Source organism: Equus quagga, chromosome 2 (genome assembly GCF_021613505.1).
Source record: "Equus quagga isolate Etosha38 chromosome 2, UCLA_HA_Equagga_1.0, whole genome shotgun sequence".
NCBI classification, from domain to species: domain Eukaryota; kingdom Metazoa; phylum Chordata; class Mammalia; order Perissodactyla; family Equidae; genus Equus; species Equus quagga.
In genome coordinates, this window is record NC_060268.1 from 53,752,931 (window position 1) to 53,775,059 (window position 22,129).

At 41.5% G+C, this 22,129-nt stretch overlaps 1 protein-coding gene across 2 annotated transcripts in view; it reads left to right on the forward strand.

The window, feature by feature from the left end:
* Positions 1–22,129, forward strand: part of FAM81A (family with sequence similarity 81 member A) — a 63,149-nt gene that overhangs the window by 1,339 nt on the left and 39,681 nt on the right. The window contains exons 1-3 of one of the 2 annotated variants that reach the window (XM_046652047.1): positions 1–40; positions 15,929–16,025; positions 17,007–17,280. In XM_046652047.1, the coding sequence (XP_046508003.1) occupies positions 16,006–16,025; positions 17,007–17,280 (294 nt within the window). In that variant the 5' untranslated portion in view covers positions 1–40; positions 15,929–16,005. The remainder of the gene's footprint in view (positions 41–15,928; positions 16,026–17,006; positions 17,281–22,129) is intronic. The other variant, XM_046652046.1, reaches the window with a different exon arrangement.

Consider the following 22,129-nt stretch of genomic DNA (forward strand, 5'->3'; position numbering starts at 1 on the left):
GAGGACATGGGCAGCCGCGGCGCGCCCGCCCCCCGCGCCGGTGAGTGCCGCGCCCCGGGCCCCCGGCTGGGCATCCTCCGCTCCCCGGCGGCGGGAGCTCCCTGGGACCGCCGGTGACCTTGGGGCAGCCGCGGGGTGGAGAGACTTGGGGGAGACAGAGAGAGCTGCGCGTGGCCCATGTGACGAGCTGCCGGCGAGGGGGTTAACTGCATGCTGACGCCGAGGGATGAAGTTGGGCACAGAGCGCAACTGGCATTGCATTTTTGCGGGGGCTGGTGGGGAGGTTGCATGCTAGGAAACCGACAGAAGCCCCGAGGGACTGTTTGGGGGAGCTGGGGTGGTGCACAGATTGCCAGAGGGTAGAGGTAAGTCAGCCACCCCACCACTCAGAGCTGAATGACCTTGGACAGGTTAACCTCTCGGCACCCCCCGCTTCCACTTCTTTCTCATCTTTAAAAGGAGAGCCTTGAGCTCCTTGCAGTTCCACGGAGCTCTCGTGCCATTGTACTGGGAGCTGAGAAAGGACCCCAAAGTACCGTGCTGCAAGTACAAGATATTCAAGGCTTAACCGTGTTTTTCTACAAGGGGTTTCCATTAATTGGCTCTCAAAGTGGCCAGAAATATTACAGTTTCATGGAAGATTATGGAGAGAAAGCAGTGAGCAGTCCAAAAAGTGTCGTCTCTAGATGCACGAGTTAAGAGCTCTTGAGTGCTCCAAAGTCATGAACACAATCAGGGTTAATACTCCTGAGTTCTTCTTTCCTGTAGTCAGTCTAATAGGAAACTTTGTATTTGAACAGGTAAAATCAAAACCCAATAGTGGCAGGCAGCAGCGAATTAAGTGAGTCATTTCTTCAGTATGCACGAGGTTGTGTGTGCGCGAGCGCGCATGCCTTGCTGTGCTCACGCCCTCAGCTTAAAGTCTGTGTATGTCAGTGTTAGAAATTATTTCATAGGAGTAACCAGAAATGATGCTAGAATGATTTGAATCCACAGAAGAGCAGCTCTCTCAGAAGCAGGGGCAAACATTTGTGGCCTGCTCTTTAAATATGAGTTGGGCTTGTGAAAGTAAATGTCTTCTTTACTGACAACCATGCCTGGGATTTGCACATTGCGTCGGCCTGCGGGGCACACCCTGGAGTGTGTGTGTGTGAGAAGGGAGCTCCTGAGACCCAGTCAGCTCTGACACCTCTTCTCTTTTTAGGCACTCAGCTCCTTTCTGGATTCTCCTTTCACAAACTTCCCTCTGCCAAGGAGGGGGAAGGGAGGAAATGCCTTGGCCCTCTTACGGGTCCCTGGGTCACCCCTTCTGGCTTGCTGCTCCAAGGCTGCCCTTGATATTCATTCCAATCTGGTTTCATCTGTGCAAAAATGTGGGTTGGGAAGACATTTTCAATGTTAATGAATAAGCTTCTGCAGGCGTGTTTACCTGAGGGTTTAATAATCTTTAATGGTTAACATGTTAGAAATCTGATAGCATTCAGATAGAAAAATCCTTACTGCCCAGGAATTCAACCACCAAGCCGTACAAACCTTTAATGAATCACACCTCATTACACCTGGAACCCTCAGGAACAAGCTATTCAGCCTTTTCTCTCTCTAGACCCCTAACCTGTGTGTCCCCATCCTGTCTCTTGTTTCTTCCATCCTGCAGCCACACTCCTGTATTTTCATTTTTCTGCAGCTAAGGCCGTCTCCTGTCCCTTCCCCGGCACCACAACTTCCCTCAGAACAGCGCTCTGCCATCTCCCTGGAGCAGGGGTTGGCCCTCTCTGGCTTCTCAGTGCCACCTCCAAACCATTAATCCATTGCCACCAAAGTGTCCTCGTTAGAAGGTCGTGCAGTCTTCTTGTGCCCCAGACCTTCCTTCTTGTCTTCTGGGTCCGTGCTTGCCAAGCCTCGTGGCTCCTCGGAATCACCTGGAGCATTTTGAAAAATGTGGCTCTTTAGACTCCCCCAAACATACCAAATTAGAATCATCAGGGTGGGCAAGACCTACAGATCCTTATTTTAAAAACAAACCCGAAAAGAAGAAGAGGAGGAGAGAAAACAGAGGTCCCCGGGTGATGCAGGTGTACACCCAGGTTTGAGATTCGCTTCACTTGATGCTACAAGAAAGTAACATCATGAGCAGCTGGCGTGATTCACTACTCTGTCTCTTGCCGGTGACTTTGGGGTTTCTGCTGAGGCTCTGTTAACTCATTGACCTTGACATTCTTCAAGGTCCTCAACATCAACTCCTATGTCTTTAGTTTCCACTTTTCTTCAGCCACTCCCGCTTGGTCTTGTTTTAGTCTTCGGAATTTTTTCCACCTTAAGACCTGGACTCCAGTTTGGACTTCAGCCTGCTTAGCTGAGTCTTTCCACCTACTGCACCAGATTTTAACCATCACTGAGGACTCTGGTCCCTTAATCGCTGGCTGTTCCCATCCCTTTATGGTTCCATTTCTCCACTTGGAGCCTCTATGTTGCCAGCCATTTCAGTTCTGTCTGGAATCCCAGAATCTTTTGTCTTAACATGTTGGACTTCTCATATTCCAGTCCTCAATCCCAAAATCACCCTCATTATCTGCTTTTTCTTTGCCCAGCCTGCCAAATTAACTAGGAGAAAGTCACAAAGACCTTCCGACTGGTTCCATTGCAAATTTATGCTGGCTCTAATTTCACCTAGGTCTTGCTTTTCTATGAAAAAGAAAATCCATCTTTTATTAGCTCCCGACTGCATTCCTTTAGAAGTTATGCCAGACTTTTCCATGCCTTAAACTTCCAGTTAGTTTCCTTCCAGGAGATCTCCTTTTTTCATTGAAAAGTTTGAGGATGTCCACATCCTACTTTATTGGCCTCTGCCTCAGTGTAAGTTCCCAATGTACCCTCGTCAACACCTCAGGAAGTTTTCTTTACCCATCTTTGTCCTTCTTTATTTCCTCTTTGTCCAAGGAGGAAAATGTCTACAATGCCCTTCCCAAGATTAACCCACATACACTCCACATTCTGCACTCTCTGGACTGTTCCCCATCCTTCTTGCCTCTTTTGGGAACCTGCTCCATTTGTTATTCCCTTTCTCCACTTTCCTTGGTCCCTCCATCCTCTGCCTCAACCCTCATCCCACCATATATTCGAGTCATTCTTTTCATAATAAAAGAACTTAGAGTCACAGCTCTGTCCAATAGAACTTTCTGTGATGATGGAAATATTTTATATCTTTGCTGTCCAGTGTCCAATATGGTAGTCACTAGTCACATGTGACTACTGAGCATGGGGAATGTGGCTAGTATGATTGAGGAACTGAATTTCAAATTTCTGTTTATTTATGTTCAATTTAGATGGTCACACAGGGCTGATGTATCGGGCAGCACATCTGCACCCTGCTACTGTGTTGAATGTCCTCAGGTTTCCCTCCTTTGCCCACTTCCTTCTCCTGGCCTTGCCCTCGCCTTTCTGTTGAAACTGCTTTCTTATACGGCTCCAGTCGGGGGTCCTGGTTGCAGGGCTGAGGCCTTTTCTCTGTCACCCTCCTCCTGGATTTCTGCCCTGCATCTGCTGCTGGCGGTCACCCTCCTCCTGAGCGTCTCACTTTCCTTGTCTCCATGTCACTGGTTATCTACCTGCAACCCAGACTTCATTGTCTCCTTTTTCCTCTTGACTTCTGATCGTGGGATCCTGTGGGATCCTGTCCTTGGCCTTTTCCTCTTCCTTTCCTGGCCTCCTCCCTTCTCCCTCTCCCAGTCAACCTCTCCCCCAGCCAACATTAGTTGTTAATGGGCAGTTACCCTGTGCCTCACTGAGCACCACGGGTCGCTTGTATTACGTCCTTGAATGCTTGTTCCAACTCTATGAGGCAGACACACTTATCATTCCTGTTATGCAGGTGAAGAGACTGAAGCAGAGAGAAATGAGAATAACTTAAGTGAGTCACTGGTTTTTAGGGAGCCGACCTGAGAAAGGAACTCCGCGTCTGACCTTAGAGCCCTGCTTTTAAGCAGGTTTTACTCAGGCCTCCCAGATGCCTTCAAATCTACATGTCTGGCCCTGCCCTCTCCCAAATTCCATTCAGAATTTGATACCCAGAAGCCTGACTATTTTGTCTCTAAATAGCTCTTCATCCTAGCTTCCTTAGTCATTTTTCCCTTTTTAACTTTTTATTTTGAAATAATTCAGATTTACAGAAAACTTGCAAGTATAATTTAAATAATTCCCAAATTCTATAAATATCAACTATTTATCACACTTGCTTTATCCTTCTCGCTTTGTCACATTCTCTGTCTCTCCTCACACTCATATCCATACCCACACCCACACACGTGTGTATATATACACACGTGGACACACATGTACACACACGCAAACACATACCTGTGTTGTGATTCTTCCTGAACCATTTCAGAGTAACTTGTAGACTCGATGCTCCTTTACCTCTGCCTCCCAAATTCTTCAGTTTAGATTTCCTAAAAAACAAGGATATTTTCTTGCATAACAAGCATCCAAAATCAAGAAACTAACATTGATTCTGTGCGATTATCTAATCTACCGACCTTATTCCAGTGTCACCAATAGTCCTAATAATGTCCTTTATAGCAAAAGAGAGTGAAAAAATTTTTTTTAAAAAGTCTCAGGCTGGCCTGGTGGCATAGTGGTTAAGTTCATGCACTCTGCTTCAGTGGCCTGGGGTTCATGGGTTTGGATCCCGGGCACAGACCCACACACTGCTTATCGAGCTATGCTGTGGTAGTGTCCCACATACAAAATAGAGGAAGATTGGCACAGATGTTAACTCAGGGACAATCTTCCTCAAGCAAAAAGAGTAAGATTGGCAACAGATGTTAGCTCAGGGCAAATCTTCCTCAGCAAAAAAAAAAGTCTCTTCCTAATCCAGGGTTCAATCAAGGGTCTTGTGATGTGTTAGTTGTTGTGCCTCTTTAGTCCCTTTAATCTGGGTGGTTCCTCAGTTCTGTCTTTGGTGACCTTGACACTTTGGAAGGGTACAGGCTGGTTATTTTGTAGAATACCCTTTAACTTGGGTTTGTCTAGTGTTTTCTCATGGTAGGTTCAGGTTATCCATTATTAGGGAGGCATCCCGCGGGGAGATACCGTGTCCCTCTCAGTGTGTTCCTTAGTGCTTTTCCTGCTATCGTCATCCTCTCTATGATCTGCCCTCAATCACTTGGGTTATTCTGACTTTTCTCCTCTTCACACTCCCACATCCAGTTGGTCGTTGAGTGTTGAGGTGCTCCTTGCACAGTGTCCCTCGATTTGTCCCTTCCTTTCTGTTCCTCCTGTCTCTCTCCTGTTTCACACTGTCGTGGAGTCAAGGCCTCCACACACGGTCCCAGGGACTGTCCTAGTCGTATCTTCCACTGCTTACCAGTAGGAAGCTGGGTGCCCAGTCATTTCCACTAGTCAGTACTTCCTCTGCTTTGTCCTCCCTCCCTCCTTTCTCAAGCTGCCCTGCCTTTACTTGTCCCAGCCCTTTGAATATCCAACTCAAATGCCTGCTCCTCAAATGCTTGAACTGACGGCCCAGTTCAAACGGATCCTACCCGTCGGCCCAGAGGCGACACCTGGTCTGTACCACTCATGTGGCAAGTACCAGGCTCTCCACTCTTGCATGGTGGCTTGTCTGTTTTATTTCCCTATTGAATTGAAGCTCCTGATTGCGGGGGCTGTCTCTCATTCAGCACTGTAGCGGCTCAGTGAATATTTGTTGATTGGACTAAATTACTTGATTAAAATTATTAAGCGAATGTACATGATGACCTTAGAGTTGTCTGCTAGCAATGGTACACGATGGTGGGTATGAGACCCATGCTTTAACTCCAAGAGTCAGGTGGATGTTGGTTCAAAGTGAGGCCTTTTAGCAAAACGATGGATAATTCAAAAAGGTATTTCCATGCTATAAGTGGGATAAATGATTTTCACCATGACATCTTAACTTTGTATATGCGAGTCAAGACAAAGAAAGGACACATTTGATTAAAAAAAAAAGAGTAGAGAAACCTAACATAGCATATTAAAAATGGCCTGTCTATTTCTTCACACCTCAAATGAGCAGCTGAATGTGTGAGGAGCAGTTTCTCAGGCTCACATCCTCCCTTCCCAGCCTTCTGAGCCCTCCAACCACCTGTTTCTGTCCTCTTCATTGTCTAGCCGACTCGCTCTCCTCTCTCCCCTCTCTCCCATCAGCGCTGCCTTGCTCTCTCCACACTCCCTTCACTCTTTCTCGCCTCGCCTGTGTTTCACTCTTCCTGCCTCTTCCTTTCCTTAATAACTCTTGTATTTCCCTCCCTCTCCCTATGTTGATTATTTTATTTTTTGACTTATTGATTGTGGTTTTATGTTCCATGGGTTTTCAATATAAAAGGAGGTGAAAAAAGATAAAACAATTGCTTTTTACTATTCGATGGTCTTCTGTTGATTTTTCCCCCATGGTTCAGTGGTTCTTGGTATTTTAAAAGCGTAGTTATCTGTGATAATAAAGTGCCTTGTTTGATTATCTTTCTGGTACACCAGGAAAGTTACCAGGAGTGTGCTGGTTGACAAACATCAAAAGGCCTGAATTCTTCAGTCTCAAGGCAAAATTGGTATTTGAGATAAGGAATCAGATTTCAGGGTGGTGAGTTGTTGAGGGTATTGAAACGACAGCGTTCCTCCTCCAGGTGTGCCTGCTCTTGGTGGCTGATGGTCACCTTTTTTCCCTCTTCAGGATGCTTTTGTGTGGATGACATCTCCTCTGGATAAAGTAGCTACAGCAGTGACGGCAGGAGATTCTGCTGCCTAGCTGAGCGGGGCTTAAATGAAAAGCGTGTTTATGTGGGAGAGAATGTGTGGGGGTTGCTTTTGCATTATGGAATTCTTAAAATTGTTTAACCGGGACGATGTTATTCAGAAACCCTTGGTGCCTTCAGCTTGTTTTTTGTTTATTTCAGATTTCTTTTTTCCCCATTTTTAATTACCTCTGGAAGGGCTCAGGAGTCCTCCCCTGCTCTCTCTAAAATAGTTGTAAAATTAATGTACTGATCTCAAGTCATTACTCCAAATAAAAGAGTCTCTCATCGTCCGCCACGATCAGCAGAGAAGTCCAGGCCCCTCTCGCTGAGTGTGGGAAAGAGGGCACGGACCGGAGGCTGGGTCTTTCTTCCAAGCCCAAATCCTTAACTCTGCAGCCAGAGATTCACACAGGGTAGAACCCAAAAGTCGCAGCCAGCACTGTGTCTGCGTGAGCGTACAGAGTCACACGCTCCCCTCCTCTGTGCGATCCTCGGTGCCTCTGGGCGTGTCGGGGGTTTAGTAGGTAGAGAGTTTACACCAGCTTTCAATAATATTGTTTCTGTTCTAGCTGTTGCATTTGGCAGATTCCCTTTTTAACATTCGGTAATGTGTCTTTTCTAATGCTAGAAAGAAAAGTTGCCAAATATAGCTGTTGATCACAATAAAACACCCTAAAAGTAACGTGAAGACACTTCTCTAGTGGTGTGGGTGCCTGCATGTGTGAGTGCCCATGCACATGAAGGGGCAACCCGAAGCAGGCTGCCAAGCTCACAGCTGGAAGGGACCTTGAGCCAGCAATTGATATGTCATTTGGGCAGAGCAACTCAATAATTAAAGTGATGGACCTTACCAAATTAGACAAACAAGCGAATGAACAAATATTTATGAGGGTTTGTGATGGGGCACTGTGCTGGGCTTCACGGGGGTTACAGATTCGTATGATATGTCCCTGCTGTCCCATAGCAGCTCAGTTGGGGAGACATAATCTATGAAAAGTTCAAATAACAATAGAAGATTTAAATAGCATTTCAAAATAGCTGTTATTAATAGATGGGAACAAAAACGAATCTGTTTTTGCAGGGGTTCTCCTAAAAACGTTAGCATCATTCTAAACTGTGGAGAGTGGATTAAAGCAACATCGGTGGCCATTCCTTGGGTTCTAGGGGTCCAGATGATTCCAGTCCATTTGTGAATCCGTCTGGACCCGGCGGAGGCCGTGTATGTTGCAGTTTTACTGGATCTCATCGGTGATGCAGTGATCTCCACACTGGCTGCAAGGCCACCTGTAAATGTTGTGAGCATTTTCAAGTTCATTTTTTATGGATCAGAAGTACAGCCACTCTTCACCTTTCTACCTTCAACAGAATTCCCCCTGTGAATGTGTCAGAGTGGAGGGGAAAGAAAACAAGTCTTGCAAAGTGGGATCCAGGCCACTTTTTTACAAAAGGCATTAGAAGTAACTACCTTGGGACCCTGTGGAGGGACTCACACTGTCCCTGGAGCCTAAGGCTTTTGGACTCCTGTGCTAGTGGCCCCACTGATGGCAGCCCCGAGCCGCTGGACCTGTACACGTGGCTGATGCCCTGGGATTTGGTCAGGCCAGGGCTTCGATGAGGCCTTTACTGAGGGTTCTAGGCTTAAGCCTCATTATGTGCCGACAAGGGAGTGGGTAAAAATTAACAGCAAACTGGGAGTAATTGTTCAATCGGTATAGAGTTGCAGTTTTGGAAGATGGCGAAGTTGTAGAGATCTGTTACACCATAATGTGCATGTAGTTAACACTGTGCTGTACACTTAAAAATGTTTAAAATGGTAAATTTCATTTTATGTATTTTTAACCACAGTAAAAAAAATTAATAGCCAACTTATTTTAATTGGACCATATCATCTTTTAAACCCAGAATCAGCCTTATCTCTTGGGTTTTGATAGCTCTATGGGCAATTTCTGTGGGGTTTTTTTCTCATTGATTTATTCTTTTATTCGAGAAATTTTTGCTTAAATTTTTGTCATTGTGAAAATAGCACACATAAACATTGGTTTATTTTTAAGTGGGGGCAGGAGGAAGTAATTTTCTCTCTTTTTAAATGGTACAATGAAATATTAATGGAGAAATAAAACATTATACGTTTAGTTGAAGCCCCCGGTATTCCTCTGTCTGATGTCCTCTAACCCCCACTCAGAGATAAATATGACCCTGATGTGGTGTTTGTCATTTCCATATTCGTCTCTAGATGTTATAAATTTGGCATATTATTTGGCATATTTAAACCTTTATAAAAATGTCACCATAGTGTTCATATCCTCTTTTACCTTGCTTTTTTACTTTATATATTTGCGAGATTTATTCATGTTGGGACATGTAATTCTAATCTATTTCCACAACTGTTTGTTCTTTCGTTGCATGAATAGATCATGGTTTATTCATCCGTTTGCCTAACGATGGGTGTTCAGTCCTCCCTCCACCTACTTTTTTGCTCTTAGAAACAACAGTACCTTAAGTATTCTTGTAAATGTCTCCTTGTGAACGTGTTTGAGAAGTTCTTTGGGTATTTCTTAGCAGTGGAATCATTGGGTCATGGGGTTTGTGCATCTTCAGCTTTAGTAGATATTGAAGATTGCTTCCCGAAGTGGTGGTACCAATGCCCATTCCCATCTGGTGTTCTTGTCGTTCCATACATCTTCCTGTCATACGTGATCTTGTCACACTTGATTTTTGCCATTCTGATCAGATGAAGTGATATCTCTTGTGATTTTATCTCTTGCGGCAAATTAGATTTATTTTATAATTTGCTTCCACTGGCCAGAACAGAGCCATTGGTTTAAGAAAGCTTGTTAAAGTTCTTATTCTATCTTCAATATCCTTTTGAGATTTATCTAAGCCAGACAACCATTTACAAATCTATTAAATGAATTAAAAGTTAGATTAGAAAATAAGTGTCTTATCCCAGTGAACAGAACAACCTCTGAAGTGATTTGGTGTCACAATCCCAGCTGACTGTAACTACCGCTGAGTAGCCGCTTGGGCTGGGCTCTGCTGTATTATGTTGGTTAAGACTGAGTCACAGGTCCCACCACACTCAAGGGAAGGGGATCACACAAGGCGTGAACTCCAGGAGGTGGGGCTCATGGGGACCACCTTACATGTGAGTCTGTCCCCCACCACAGATGCCATGTTGTGATCATCGCGTTTCAGCATCATGGGTTCAGATATTCAATACTGTTAGGGCAGTCAGAGATGACGAGGTTTCAGGAGAGCAACTCACCCAAGTCTGGTTGCGTCAGAGGTGAGATTCCAATGTATTAATTCACAGTGAGGAAAGTAGCTGGCGGATAGACTGGAGCTCGTGTTTGCTGCTTCCTGCATATTCCCCTCTTATGCACATTCACAAGGGAAGGTGAACGATGCGCTTGGTGAGCATGAGTTCAGGGCAAGAGGAGTGAGCAGGATTATCTTAGTGCCTAATGTCATTGGACCATGAACCCTTAGTGCATACCTCTCTGTTACAGAACACTTCCTGCTGCCCCAGATTCTTAGGTTCTTGGAAACACTGATACATTTTGCCTCTTTGGACTCTGCTTTTCCTGGATTGCTGTGTATACCATGCCCCTTTCTGGGTGCACGTTCATTCTCTAGTCAGAATATAATTCAAATGATTAAAATCAGCGTTGTGACATGACTTCATTTCAGTCATCTATCCTTGAGATTCATTCATCCAGCAAACATTTGTTGATGAGTTGCTATGTGCCGTGTGCTTGAGATATAGCTGTGGACACTGCGGCTCCGCATGGAGCTCACATATAGAGCCCAAGGCTGACATTGAACCACTGATCACTAGTGTGATGACGCTTTGCTTTGTTTCGATTGTGAGTGTCCCCAGTAACTTGGATTGTTCTTACAGATCCACTGATTTCATCCCTTCTTGATTATTTAGATTTCATTGTCAGTCTCATCTTCACTTCAGTTTTGAAAGTAGCTTGCTATTTGCCCTATTGACTTTTTATACTACCTGTGTCATTTCATTGAAAAAGAAAAGGAAAGAAAAATAAGAGACCTAAAGGTTGAACTAAACCATGATTATAAGTAGTATTTCAGTGTAAAGGTTCATCAGTAAAGGGCTAACAACTATGATGTATCCATTCAATGGAGTATTAAGCAGGCATTAAAAATTGTGATGTGTATCTTTATATTTGACATGGAAAGATGTTCACAAAATAGTGTCAATTAGGAAATGCAGAGTCCCCATAGTATAGAGTATGATTTCATTTTTTTCAAAAAGGAAAATTCTATGTATCCTAAAGAGAGATCTTTAAAAAATATAAATTGATATAAACATCAACAATTTCCGAGTGGTGATTTTCTCTTTATTCTTTATGTCTTTATGTAGAGCCTAAATTTTTACATTGTATTACGTTATTAATCACAAAAAGCATTTTTCAGTTTAAGAAAAGGTGTTTCTTAAAATGTTGCAAATTTCTTCATACAAAAATATGTGTATTGCAAATTGTTTTTTTCATGGATGTGCTCTGGTTTCAAAAACACAGACACAGTAGCCTTGCTTCAGTGCAGCTGTCACGTCAGCACACACTGATGCCGGGACAAACAGCTTCATCCAGATGAAAGTGTCAGAGCTAGTAATTTTCCCACTAAACCCACACAGTAAACAACATTATATCTGTTTAAATGAATACTATTTGTTGGACCTTTTATATACAGTTTTATTTTTAAAAAATAGACATCTTTTCTATCCAGTGTGATGAAGGGACGTGAGTCATGGAAGGGAAAGGAACTAGCCCTTATTGGAAGCGTATCCAGTGCCCTAAGGCCAGATGCTGTTCTGGATACCCCCCAGCCTCCCATGCGTAATGCCTGGTGAGGAAGAGGCGGAGGCCCTAGGTTCTAATCCTTGCTCCGCTCCTTCCTGGGCAGGCGATGTCAGGCCGGTTGCTGAGCATTTCCAAGTCTGTTTCCTCTGGTTAAATGGAGACAACAAGTGTAATCCCTGTGCCACCAATTGTGAGGATGAATTCAACTAACGAACGAAAATGTGCCCCATGATGCCTGACACAGGGTAAACACTCCGTAAGAGCGAACAGCTATTATTAATATGGTCCCCAATCTGACAAATAAGGCCAGCCTGCTAAGATCATACAGTTAGTGGGGAAGCCAGGATTCAAAGAACGGTCTTTCTGACCCCATCACCCGTGTTTTCCATGATAGAAAAGTGTGTTGGACTGTAGTTGTCAAAGGGGAGAGTGAGAGGAGAGAAAGGAGAGACAGTAGAAGGAAGGAAAATGGACAGTGAGAATGGGAATTTAAGAAAAGGGAAAAGCGAAGAAAAATGAATGGAGAGTGATAAGTGCTAGGAAAAGAACAAGAAAATTGAAAGAGGAGGCAGTGGGAGCTGTGGGAGAAGAGCTGGAAGGGAGCTGGGGAGGGAGGAATGAAGAGGCCCTGGGTGAACCCTCAACCCCTCCTGGGTGATCCCATCCTGGCTGGCTGGACTCCTGGTCTAGCATCTACCGCTGCCACCCCTCCCCTCTTCTGACTTCTGCCTGCCTTTCCTGTCCTTGAGCCGCACGCCTCCCTGACCGCTCCCCATGGCCCAGGACAAATCCAAAGGCGGGAGCCCAGCCTCAGAGAGAAGTTAGAGATCCACTCCCACCTGTCTTTCTAGACACACCTTCAGCTGTTCTCTGCCCTCTATTCTTTCACACTATTTTTAACTATGAGGAAATAGGCTTTTTTTTTTTCCACCACCAAATTACAACCACTTTATTCATAAATGCTTTGCCATTTTTTTTTTTACTCTGACACTCAGCAGAACACATCAGTGCTGCATTTTAATAGTAAACTGAAAAACTAACTTATTTTTTACATAATTGGTATTTAATTTTTCAGTAAAAATTGTCATTTTAATTTATTAAATTCATGTATCATTTGACATTAAAATGGTACTGTAGGTATTTCTACCCAGTGTCATCTTACTTATACAAATATAGTTGGTTGTCATTAATGTCTCCTTTTGTAATTAAAACTTCCCATATTTATATATATATCTGAGAATATATTTGTATATATATTTATATATATATTCAGAATCCCCATAATTACAATTAAGTATTTTGGTTTAGATAATGGCATTTCTCTTTACTCTTATGTGGACCCCCAAATTCTATTGATATATTGCATATTTTGGGCATTATATTTTACTTTTTCTTGTTTCTTTCAATTCTTCTCTCCTTGCTTTATCTACCTGTCCCTTCCTCTAGTTTCCCCAAGTTTTTTAAACTCAGAACCTGGAGATTGATATTATAATAGCGAAATATGGCACAATCAAACAGTGTATGACTAGACCTGCCTAGTAATATGGTAGACCCACTTGTGGTGCTAGAGATAAGATTTATAAATGACAGGAGCTGATGGCTTCAGGCAGGTAAGCCAGAATTGACAGTAGAAGATCTGGAAATGATCTTTGAGAAGTTCTTTAATCCAGTGACTTATTTATTTTTAATCCTATTCATCTGTAATGTAGATCCTATTATTCAAAGAATCATGATACTAATCAACCAAGCAACTTAACAGATAGACAGCCCCCCACCACATTCATGAAAAGGGCACCAATTCTGAACAGAGCTCAGTATGTGTTGTGAACTCATGCCATGTGACATCTCCTGTCATCAAGAGTGCATGGCGCTGGGTAATAGGCAGGTTTGTTACTGAAAAGCAATCTCAGACAATGAGTGGTGGATAGACTCCTTTATCACAAAGTTGATGTGGTTGGGCTTCTGTAGCTCAGACAGAATAATTCCAGGTGGATGAAATGACCGTCAGAAAAGGTGATTCCGAAAGTCTCCCTTCACTCACAGATATTATATTGAGTGTTAGTGTTTGGGATGCAGTCTCAGTAAGGAACCATACTTTTTAACTAAACCATATTCTCTAATGCCTTTATTGCTGCAATTTCTGATACTGGAACTCTAGTCATACTCTTATTAACAAACAAACCTGTGGAGTCTTCTAGGTCAGCTCTGTGTCTATTAAGATTTGAAATGTGTCCTTAAGGAGCATACAGTTTAAAGGGGAGACAGACTATTAAATAGCTAAAAATAATAGAGCTTGATAAGTAGTATAAAACACATAGAATAAAGAGCTGAAGAAATACAAACAAGGGAGCCATTTTATTGAATTGAGGGCCTGGTGGGTCCTTAACGGGTGAATATGAGTTTTCTAGGCAGGCAGGGATGTGAAGGGCATCATCAATAAAGCACTTGGGCAAAGGATGACGGCAGCAAGTACGTGACATGTTCCAGGACGGTGGGTGGAGTGGCAGTGGGGAGGATTAGAGTTGACTGGAGAAGGTGGGTACTGTAAGGAGTGGCCAAGGATGAGGCTGGAAGAATGGTTTAGGCCAGAGAGTGTCGAGAGCAAAGGAAGTAAAGGTAGCGTGGGGGTGTGGAGGAAAGACGATGGGGAACAATTGCTCTTTGCTCTACTGTGGCAAATCCTAGTCATTTTCATCACTTCTTCCTGACCTAGCTCTACCCAGGGAAGATAAAGCCCTCTTTTTTTTCCTCCCCCATGTGTTTTCATGTATGTTTGAAAATTTTTTTATTGAGGTATAATTGACATATAACATAATAATTTCGGGTGTACAACATAATGATTCGATATTTGTATATATTGCAAAATAATCACCACGATAAGTCTAGTTGACGTCTGTCACCATACATAGTTACATTTTTTGTGTGTGATGAGAACTTTTAAGATTTACTTTCAAATATGCAATACAGTATTCTTAACTATAGTCACCATGCTGTACATTACATCCCCAGGACTTATTTATTTTATAACGGGAAGTTTGTACCTTTTGACCCCCTTCACTTATTCATTTTATAACTGGAAGTTTGTACTTTTTGACCCCTTTCACCCATTTCATCCACCCTCCCCATTCTGGCAACCATAAATCTTTTCTTTGTATCTATTAGCTTTTTTTTTTGATTCCACATAGAAGTGAGATTATACAGGGGATTTTTGTCTTACCTATCTAGGTTACTTGGCTACATAATAGATGCCAAATGTTTCTTAGGTTGGACTATTCTATAGATTAATATCTCAACTAAGGTATTTTACACCTTTAAAATTGTAAAGGTTCTATAATCCTAAATATTAACGTCTTCCACAATGGCCTAATTTTATGGAGTCTAAATGGCAGAAATTATTTTCTTTGATACTGAAGAACTCCTTTGGCATTATAGCTTGTTTGGCATGAATCACTTCTTTTCTTAAATGTAATTTGTTTAAATTCAAAGTTCTTTGTTTAGGAAAGTGAAATGTTCACACTTTGAAACTCTAAAAATAACACACTGGAGAGATGATGCCAAAACAATGGTTTCAATCAGAAATGCTTTCTGAATCCAGCATATAAATGAGAACTGATTACTGAATCAGATCATGGTTACTAGGCATTCATTGTTTTAAGGCGATTAACAGCAGTATTGAGAAACCTAAGTAATGAAATATTATAAACACCCTTCAGTTTTGTTCAGATTTCTAATGCGTTGTGATGATCAGACGTTCCTTATATGCAAGATATAATATGAATGATTATATCTTATAATAAAGTTTTAATGAAGAATATCATTCTCATTCTCTCAGTGAATAGATGAGTTCCTGCAAATCAGATCCCATTGATCATGCGTTGTTTTATTTAAGATTAATTTAGAAACAAATTCTCTTAATTTGCTGTGGAATTTACTAAATTTCCTGAGATCAAATTAACTAAGAGAGTTTCCTATAAATTTCTACAGAGAAGTACCAGATTGAATAAGCCTGTTAAAGAAACTATCTTGTTTCTGTAAAAAAGTTTTTTCTCAAGCTTGAAATGCACATATGGGGTCAGGAAACTCTAACAGTCCTTGATCTGTCTAGCAAGGTTTAGTGGTATTAATTTCAGAAACATTTGATTTTGCTGGATTCTTTTCTCCTTATTTGGAAACCTCTTCTGTTTATTTCATATATAAGATATAAAGTATTTAATAATATAAATGATCAGCTTGTCAGCATAATTTATGATCCACTTAGTAGCTTAATAATAAGCTTTAGGGGTCATTTAGGTTCTAGATAGAAACTGTTAAATAATTTAATGTTTATTTTTTCAACAGATGTGAATTATTAAAAAGAAAATGGCCCAACGGAGCACTGTTTTTCCTTCTCTTGTCACCGAGGAAAGGTATAATATATGGAAAATATGCATCTAAGGTATACTTTTCCTTTCCACCAATCCCATGAGGGTTGCTAGTGGGTGTGATGGTCATTATAGAGAAAGTCTTGCAGCTGTTAACGTTATCCAAGAATGATTTTGTTCAAGAGCAAGAGTAGTACTGTTGTGTTCCCTCGCCAGCTTCCATCTGTAGGATACTGTGGACCACCCAGTGACTGTGAGAGGTGGGGATTTGACAAAGGCCCTACAGTAGAGTTGTACTCTGGTTAGCAGTGAAATGTAACTCTGGAGGTTTGGGAGCTAATGTCCCTGCTAAGCCTTTTAAATCAGAAGTTGCAAATTGGGTGTCCATAGGCCAAAAGTGGCTCATGGAAGTGCGTTGTTTGGCCTGTATCGTCTTAAAATACTTTTTAAATGAGTTGTTAACATTTAAAAATCAGACACTTTCACATACAAGTCTGGATTTTCTGGCTCTTCTTGAATGTCAGATGGTCTGGAAAAATGGACCTGCATTCCCAGATGGTCAATCATGGGTGGAGCAGAACTGTGGCTCCCTTTAGATGAGGAATGCCCTTTCCAGTGCTCCAAAGTCGCTACCACTCCCTATTGCATCATATGTGGTGTGCTGCACTCATTTATGTCACTTGCCTGACCCCATAGGCATTTGAGTTTGTAACCACTGCTTTAGTGGGAGGGAGGAGGAGGGCATGTCAGAGATTTTGTTAATAAGCTTGATCCTGATAACACAACTTATATTGAGGAGACACCTCTGTGCATCCAATTCCTCCAGCCTCTTGCTTTTGGAGGCCATGGAGTCTGCTACCAGCATACTTTACTCTCCGTTTAAAGATGCTGCCTGGCTCATGAAGAAAACTCTTGGGCAGAAACCCTGTATCAAACCCCATTTAGCTTGGAGAGATAGATAATTTGTATTTCCTTCTCTGGGAAGTCTTGACTCTGGCTTTAAAAAATCATTTTTTCCCAATTAACAACCCTGGTCATGTGGCTCCCTTCTGTAGGCGAGTGAGAACTATGCCACGACACAGCCAGTCTCTGACCATGGCACCTTACTCATCCATAAGCCTAGTGGAGCAACTGGAAGACAGGATCCTCTGCCATGAGAAAACCACCGCTGCCCTCGTGGAGCATGCCTTCCGGATTAAAGACGACATCGTCAACAGTTTGCAGAAAATGCAAAACAAAGGGGGAGGTGACCGCTTGGCCAGGCTTTTCTTGGAGGAGCACATCAGAAACATAACTGCCATCGTGAAGCAACTGAATCGAGATATTGAGGTAAGGGCTGTGCAGGTCAGGTGGGCTGCCTTCCTTTCCTCGGACCTGCTCCATGTCGGCAGGGCGGCAAGTCTAAAAACCACCGCCCGGGCAAGGGTGCGTTCAGACCAAAGCTGTGTGTCTTGTCTATTCTTAATGATCGCCAAGGAAACAGCTTGAACAAATAGCCTCGTGAGATTTATTCCTGTATTTGATAGCAGTTACTGTCAGCGTTATTTCTGTTTAATCTAAATTTACCTTGCTGATTATTAAATCATTTTGTTTTGTTTGGTTCTCAAAGGAGAGAGAAGAACAAGTCAAATAGTTTCCCTGTAAAACCCTTCATATCACTGAAGACAGCTATTAAATCAATTATTAGGTTAGCCTTTGCTGCTTCAGATGAAATGTTTCTAGGTCATAATGATTACACATAATTCAGTTTATTACTCAAACTATCGAGAGATCTGAATTGCTTCTCACACTCCTCTTTTGTTGCTTTATTTTTCTCTGAAACGAGCCCAATACAGGGCCAATATTGTCTATTGTAGAATTTGTGAATTTGCTACTGTTTGTTGAGCAATCACAGGGACCACACAATTTAATTCAGAAAGCTTAAGATCATTTAGGACCTGGGCTTCCATCACCAAACCATGTCAATATCCTTCACATGCAATTTTTAAATATATGGATAAAAGAGATGTGGCCAGATTAAGGAAAAGCTTTGTTTCGAGTCATGGAGATTGTATCTTAATTATACTTCCTGAAATTAAGCCTCATTTTTTTTCAGTGTCAGATTTGTATTTATTTTTTCACCAGCTTTATTGAGGTATAATTTAGAAGCCACAAAAATCCACCCATTGTAAGTGTACAATTCAATAATTTGTAGTAAATTTATAGAGTTGTGAACCATTAACACAATTCCGTTGGAGAACATTTCCATCACCCCCCAAAATTTATATACACCTGTTTGCAGTCAACCCCTACTTCCACCCTAGACCCAGGTAACCACTAAGCTGCCTTCTGTCTATAAATGTGTCTTTTCTGGACATTTCCTATAACTGGAATCTTACAATATGAAGTCTTTTGCATCTGGCTTCTTTCACTTAGCATCATCTTTCTGAGGCTTAGCCATGTTCTAGCATGTATCAGTAGTTCCTTCCTTTTTATGTCTAAGTGGTATCCTATTGTATGGATATACCACATTCTGTTATCCATTCATTAGTTGATGGACATTTGGATGTTCCCAGCATTTAGCTATTATGAATAAAGCTGCTGGGAACACTTGTGTCCAAGTCTTCGTGTGGAGATATGTTTTCATTTCTCTTGGGTAAATTACTAGGAGTAGAATTGCTGGATCTTACAGTAAGCTTATGTTTAACTTTTTCAAACAGAGCCAAACAATTTTCCAAAGCGGCTATACCGTTTTACAATCCCGCCAGCAATGTGTGAGGGTTCCAGTTTCTCCACATCCTCACCAACACTTATTATCTGTCTTTTTGGTTATAGTCATCATAGTGGATGTGTAGTGGAGTTTCATTGTGGTTTTGATTTACAATTCCCTAATGACTAATGATGTTGAGTACCTTTTCATGTCCTTATTGGTCATTTGTATGTCCTTTTTGATGAAGTGTCTACTCAAGTCTTCTGCCTATTTTTAAAAAATTAATTGCTTATTGTGGTAAGATATTATCATTTTAACCATTTTTAAATATACAATTCATTAAGTACCTTCACAGTGTTGTATGCAATCATCACCACTATCCATTTCTAAAACTTTTTTTTTTTGAGGAAGATTAGCCCTGAGCTAACATCTGCTGCCAATCTTCCTCTTTTTGCTGAGGAAGACTGGCCCTGAGCTAACATCCGTGCCCATCTTCCTCTACTTTATATGTGGGACCCCTACCACAGCATGGCTTGCCAAGCGGTGCCGTGTTCGCACCCGGGATCCGAACCGGCGAACCCCGGGCCGCCGAAGCAGAACGTGCTAACTTAACCGCTGTGCCACCGGGCCAGCCCCTCCCAAACTTTTTGATCATCCCAAACAGAAACTCTGTTCCCTTGGGGCCAGCTCTGTGGACAAGTGGTTAAGTTCACATGCTCCGCTTTGGTGGCCCAGGGCTTTGGCAGTTCGGATCTTGGTTGTGGACATGACACTGTTCATCAAGCCATGTTGAGGCGTCATCCCACATGCCACAACTAGAAGGACCCACAACTAAAAATATACAACTATGTACCAGGGGGCTTTGGCGAGAAATGGAAAAATAAAATCTTTCAAAAAAAAAAAAAGAAACTCTGTTCCCATTAAACAATAACTCCCATTCCACTCTCACCTCAGCTCCTGGTAACCTCTATTGCTTCTGCCTCTATGAATTTCCCTCTTCTAGTTATGTCATATAAGTGGAATCATATAGTGTTTGTCCTTTCGTGTCTGGATTATTTTGCTTAACATGATGTTTTCAAGGTTCATCCATGTGTCAGAACCCATTTTTAAATTGTGTCATCTGTTTTATTATTGATTTGTAAAAGTTCTTTATATAGTCTAGATACAAATCCCTTAACAGATATGTGATTTGCAAGTATTTTCTGCCATTCTGTGGCTTATATTTGTGTTTTCCTATGGTGTCTTTTGAAGCAGAAATTTAAAAAATTTTAATGAAGTCCAGCTTATCAGCTTTTTTCTTCTATGGTTTGTACTTTTGGTGTTGTATCTGAAGAACTATTTGCTTACCCCAATGTCACAAAGATTTTTCTCCTAGGTTAAAAATTTTAGTGCTAGTTCTTACATTTAGGTCTATGATCCATTTTGAGTTAATTTTCATGTATGAAGTGAGATAAAGGTCTAAGTTAATTTTTTTTCCGTATGGATATCCAAGGAAAATCTATCACTTTCTCATTTGTTGAAAGTCAATTGAATATAAAATATAAGGGTTTATTTCTGGATTCCATTGATCTGTATGATTTTCCTACGCCAATACCACAGTGCCTTAATTTCTAGCTTTACAGTACATTTTGAAATCAGGCAATATAAGTCTTCTGACTTTGTTCTTCTTTTCAAAATTGTTTTGGCTATTCTGGGTCCTTTTAATCTTCATATAAATTTTAGGATCAGCTTGTCAGTTTCTATAGAGGGGCCTGCTGAGATTTTGACTGAAATTGCTTTGAATGTATAGATCAAATTGAGGAGAATTGCCATCTTAACAATGTTGAGTCTTTGAGTATTTCGAAGAACCAACTCTTGGTTTTATTCATTTTTCTATTGTTTTTCTGTTTTCTATTTCATTGATTTGAACTCTATATTGTTTCCTTTTTTCTTGCTTGCTTTGATTTAGTTTGCCTTTCTTTTTCACGTTTCTTAAGGTGGAAGCTTAGGTAACTGGTTTGAGATTTTTCTTCTTTTCTGATAATGGTGTTTGAAGCTATGAAGTGTCTTCTAAGCACTGCTTTAGCTGTTTCCCAGGAATTTTGGTATGTTGGGTTTTTGTTTTCATTCAGTTGAAAATATTTTAAAATTTCCCCTGTGATTTCTTTTTTGGCACAAGTGTTATTTGTAGCATGTTGTTTAATTTCCAAGTGTTTGAGGTTACCCCAAATTTATTTCTGTTGTGGATCTTTAATTTAATTCCATGTAGGCAGAGAACGTATTTTATGTAGTTTTAATCTCTTTAAATTTATTATCTCTTGTTTTATCAGTTAGTGAAATCTGCAACTCTTCTCATCGAGTTGTCTATTTCTCCTTTTGATTCTGTCAGTTTTTGCTTCATATATTTTGTGGCTCTGTTGTTAGGTGTGTATATATTTATAACTGTATATATCTTCCTGATGTATTGACCTTTTTGTCATTATAAAATGTCTCTCTTTGTCTCTAGTAATATTTCTTAAAGTCTGTTTTGTCTGATATTAATGTAGCTCTTCGGCCCTTTTATGGTACTGTTTGCATAGTGAGTTTCCTCTTTTTGATAACTCTCACTTAGGTTGTGCCTAAGTGAGGTACTAGTCTACCACATGGTTACCATCTTTCACTGTTCTTTTGAGGTTCTCATAAATATATCTTTACTAAGAACAGGGATTCACTCAGAATTATATCCTAATTGAAGTACATTTGTCTTTAGGATTCTGGAATTTCTGGTCCATACTTAATGATGTTTTAAAAAAGTGCTGTGTGTTTGTTATTAAGAGGATGTAGCAGGTGTTTGTTGCTTCAGAGACTGATGGCATCCACTCCAATTTCCCTTGGTCACAGCAATTTGATTTCCTCTTGGGGTTTATTTTTCTTCCGTTGGATATGGGCTAGATGGCTGTTAATCAGGGTGCCTTATCACCTTTATAGCTATAGAGGATTGGAGTTCATAACTCAGGCCAAAGCATTGAGATGCGCACCTCCTGGAACTTGAAACCTGAGCAGCGTGCTCCACAGACTGGAAATGGCTGGAGCGCCCTCCCTGCAGCAGCTTGCCTGCAGGACACTGGCCTGTGGTTCCTTCTGCCTGGACCCTAGGAGATGCCTTTTGTGTCTTTTTTTGTCTGGATCCCGAGCTGCCCTGTTGATTGTGTGCACCTCTCCCCTATATCTTTCCAATAAATTCCACTTTTTTTCCCCTAAGTTAGCCAGAGTCAGGTTCAGTTACCTGCAATCAAAGAACTGTGATGACATCCAAGGGAACATAGAAAGTATAAGAGATTGCTGTAGATAATTTAGTTGGTTTTGGAAGGTGGTGTCTAAGTTAGAATGATCTTTCCAGTTTTATATTTGAATGCTAAAGCAGTTTTATCCCAGAGACTGAGCAACTTGCTAACCCCAAGTTGGCACCTTCAGAAAATTGAAGAACCTCAACTTAAACATTTCAGTTTTGAAAAGGATTAGAGGTAGATT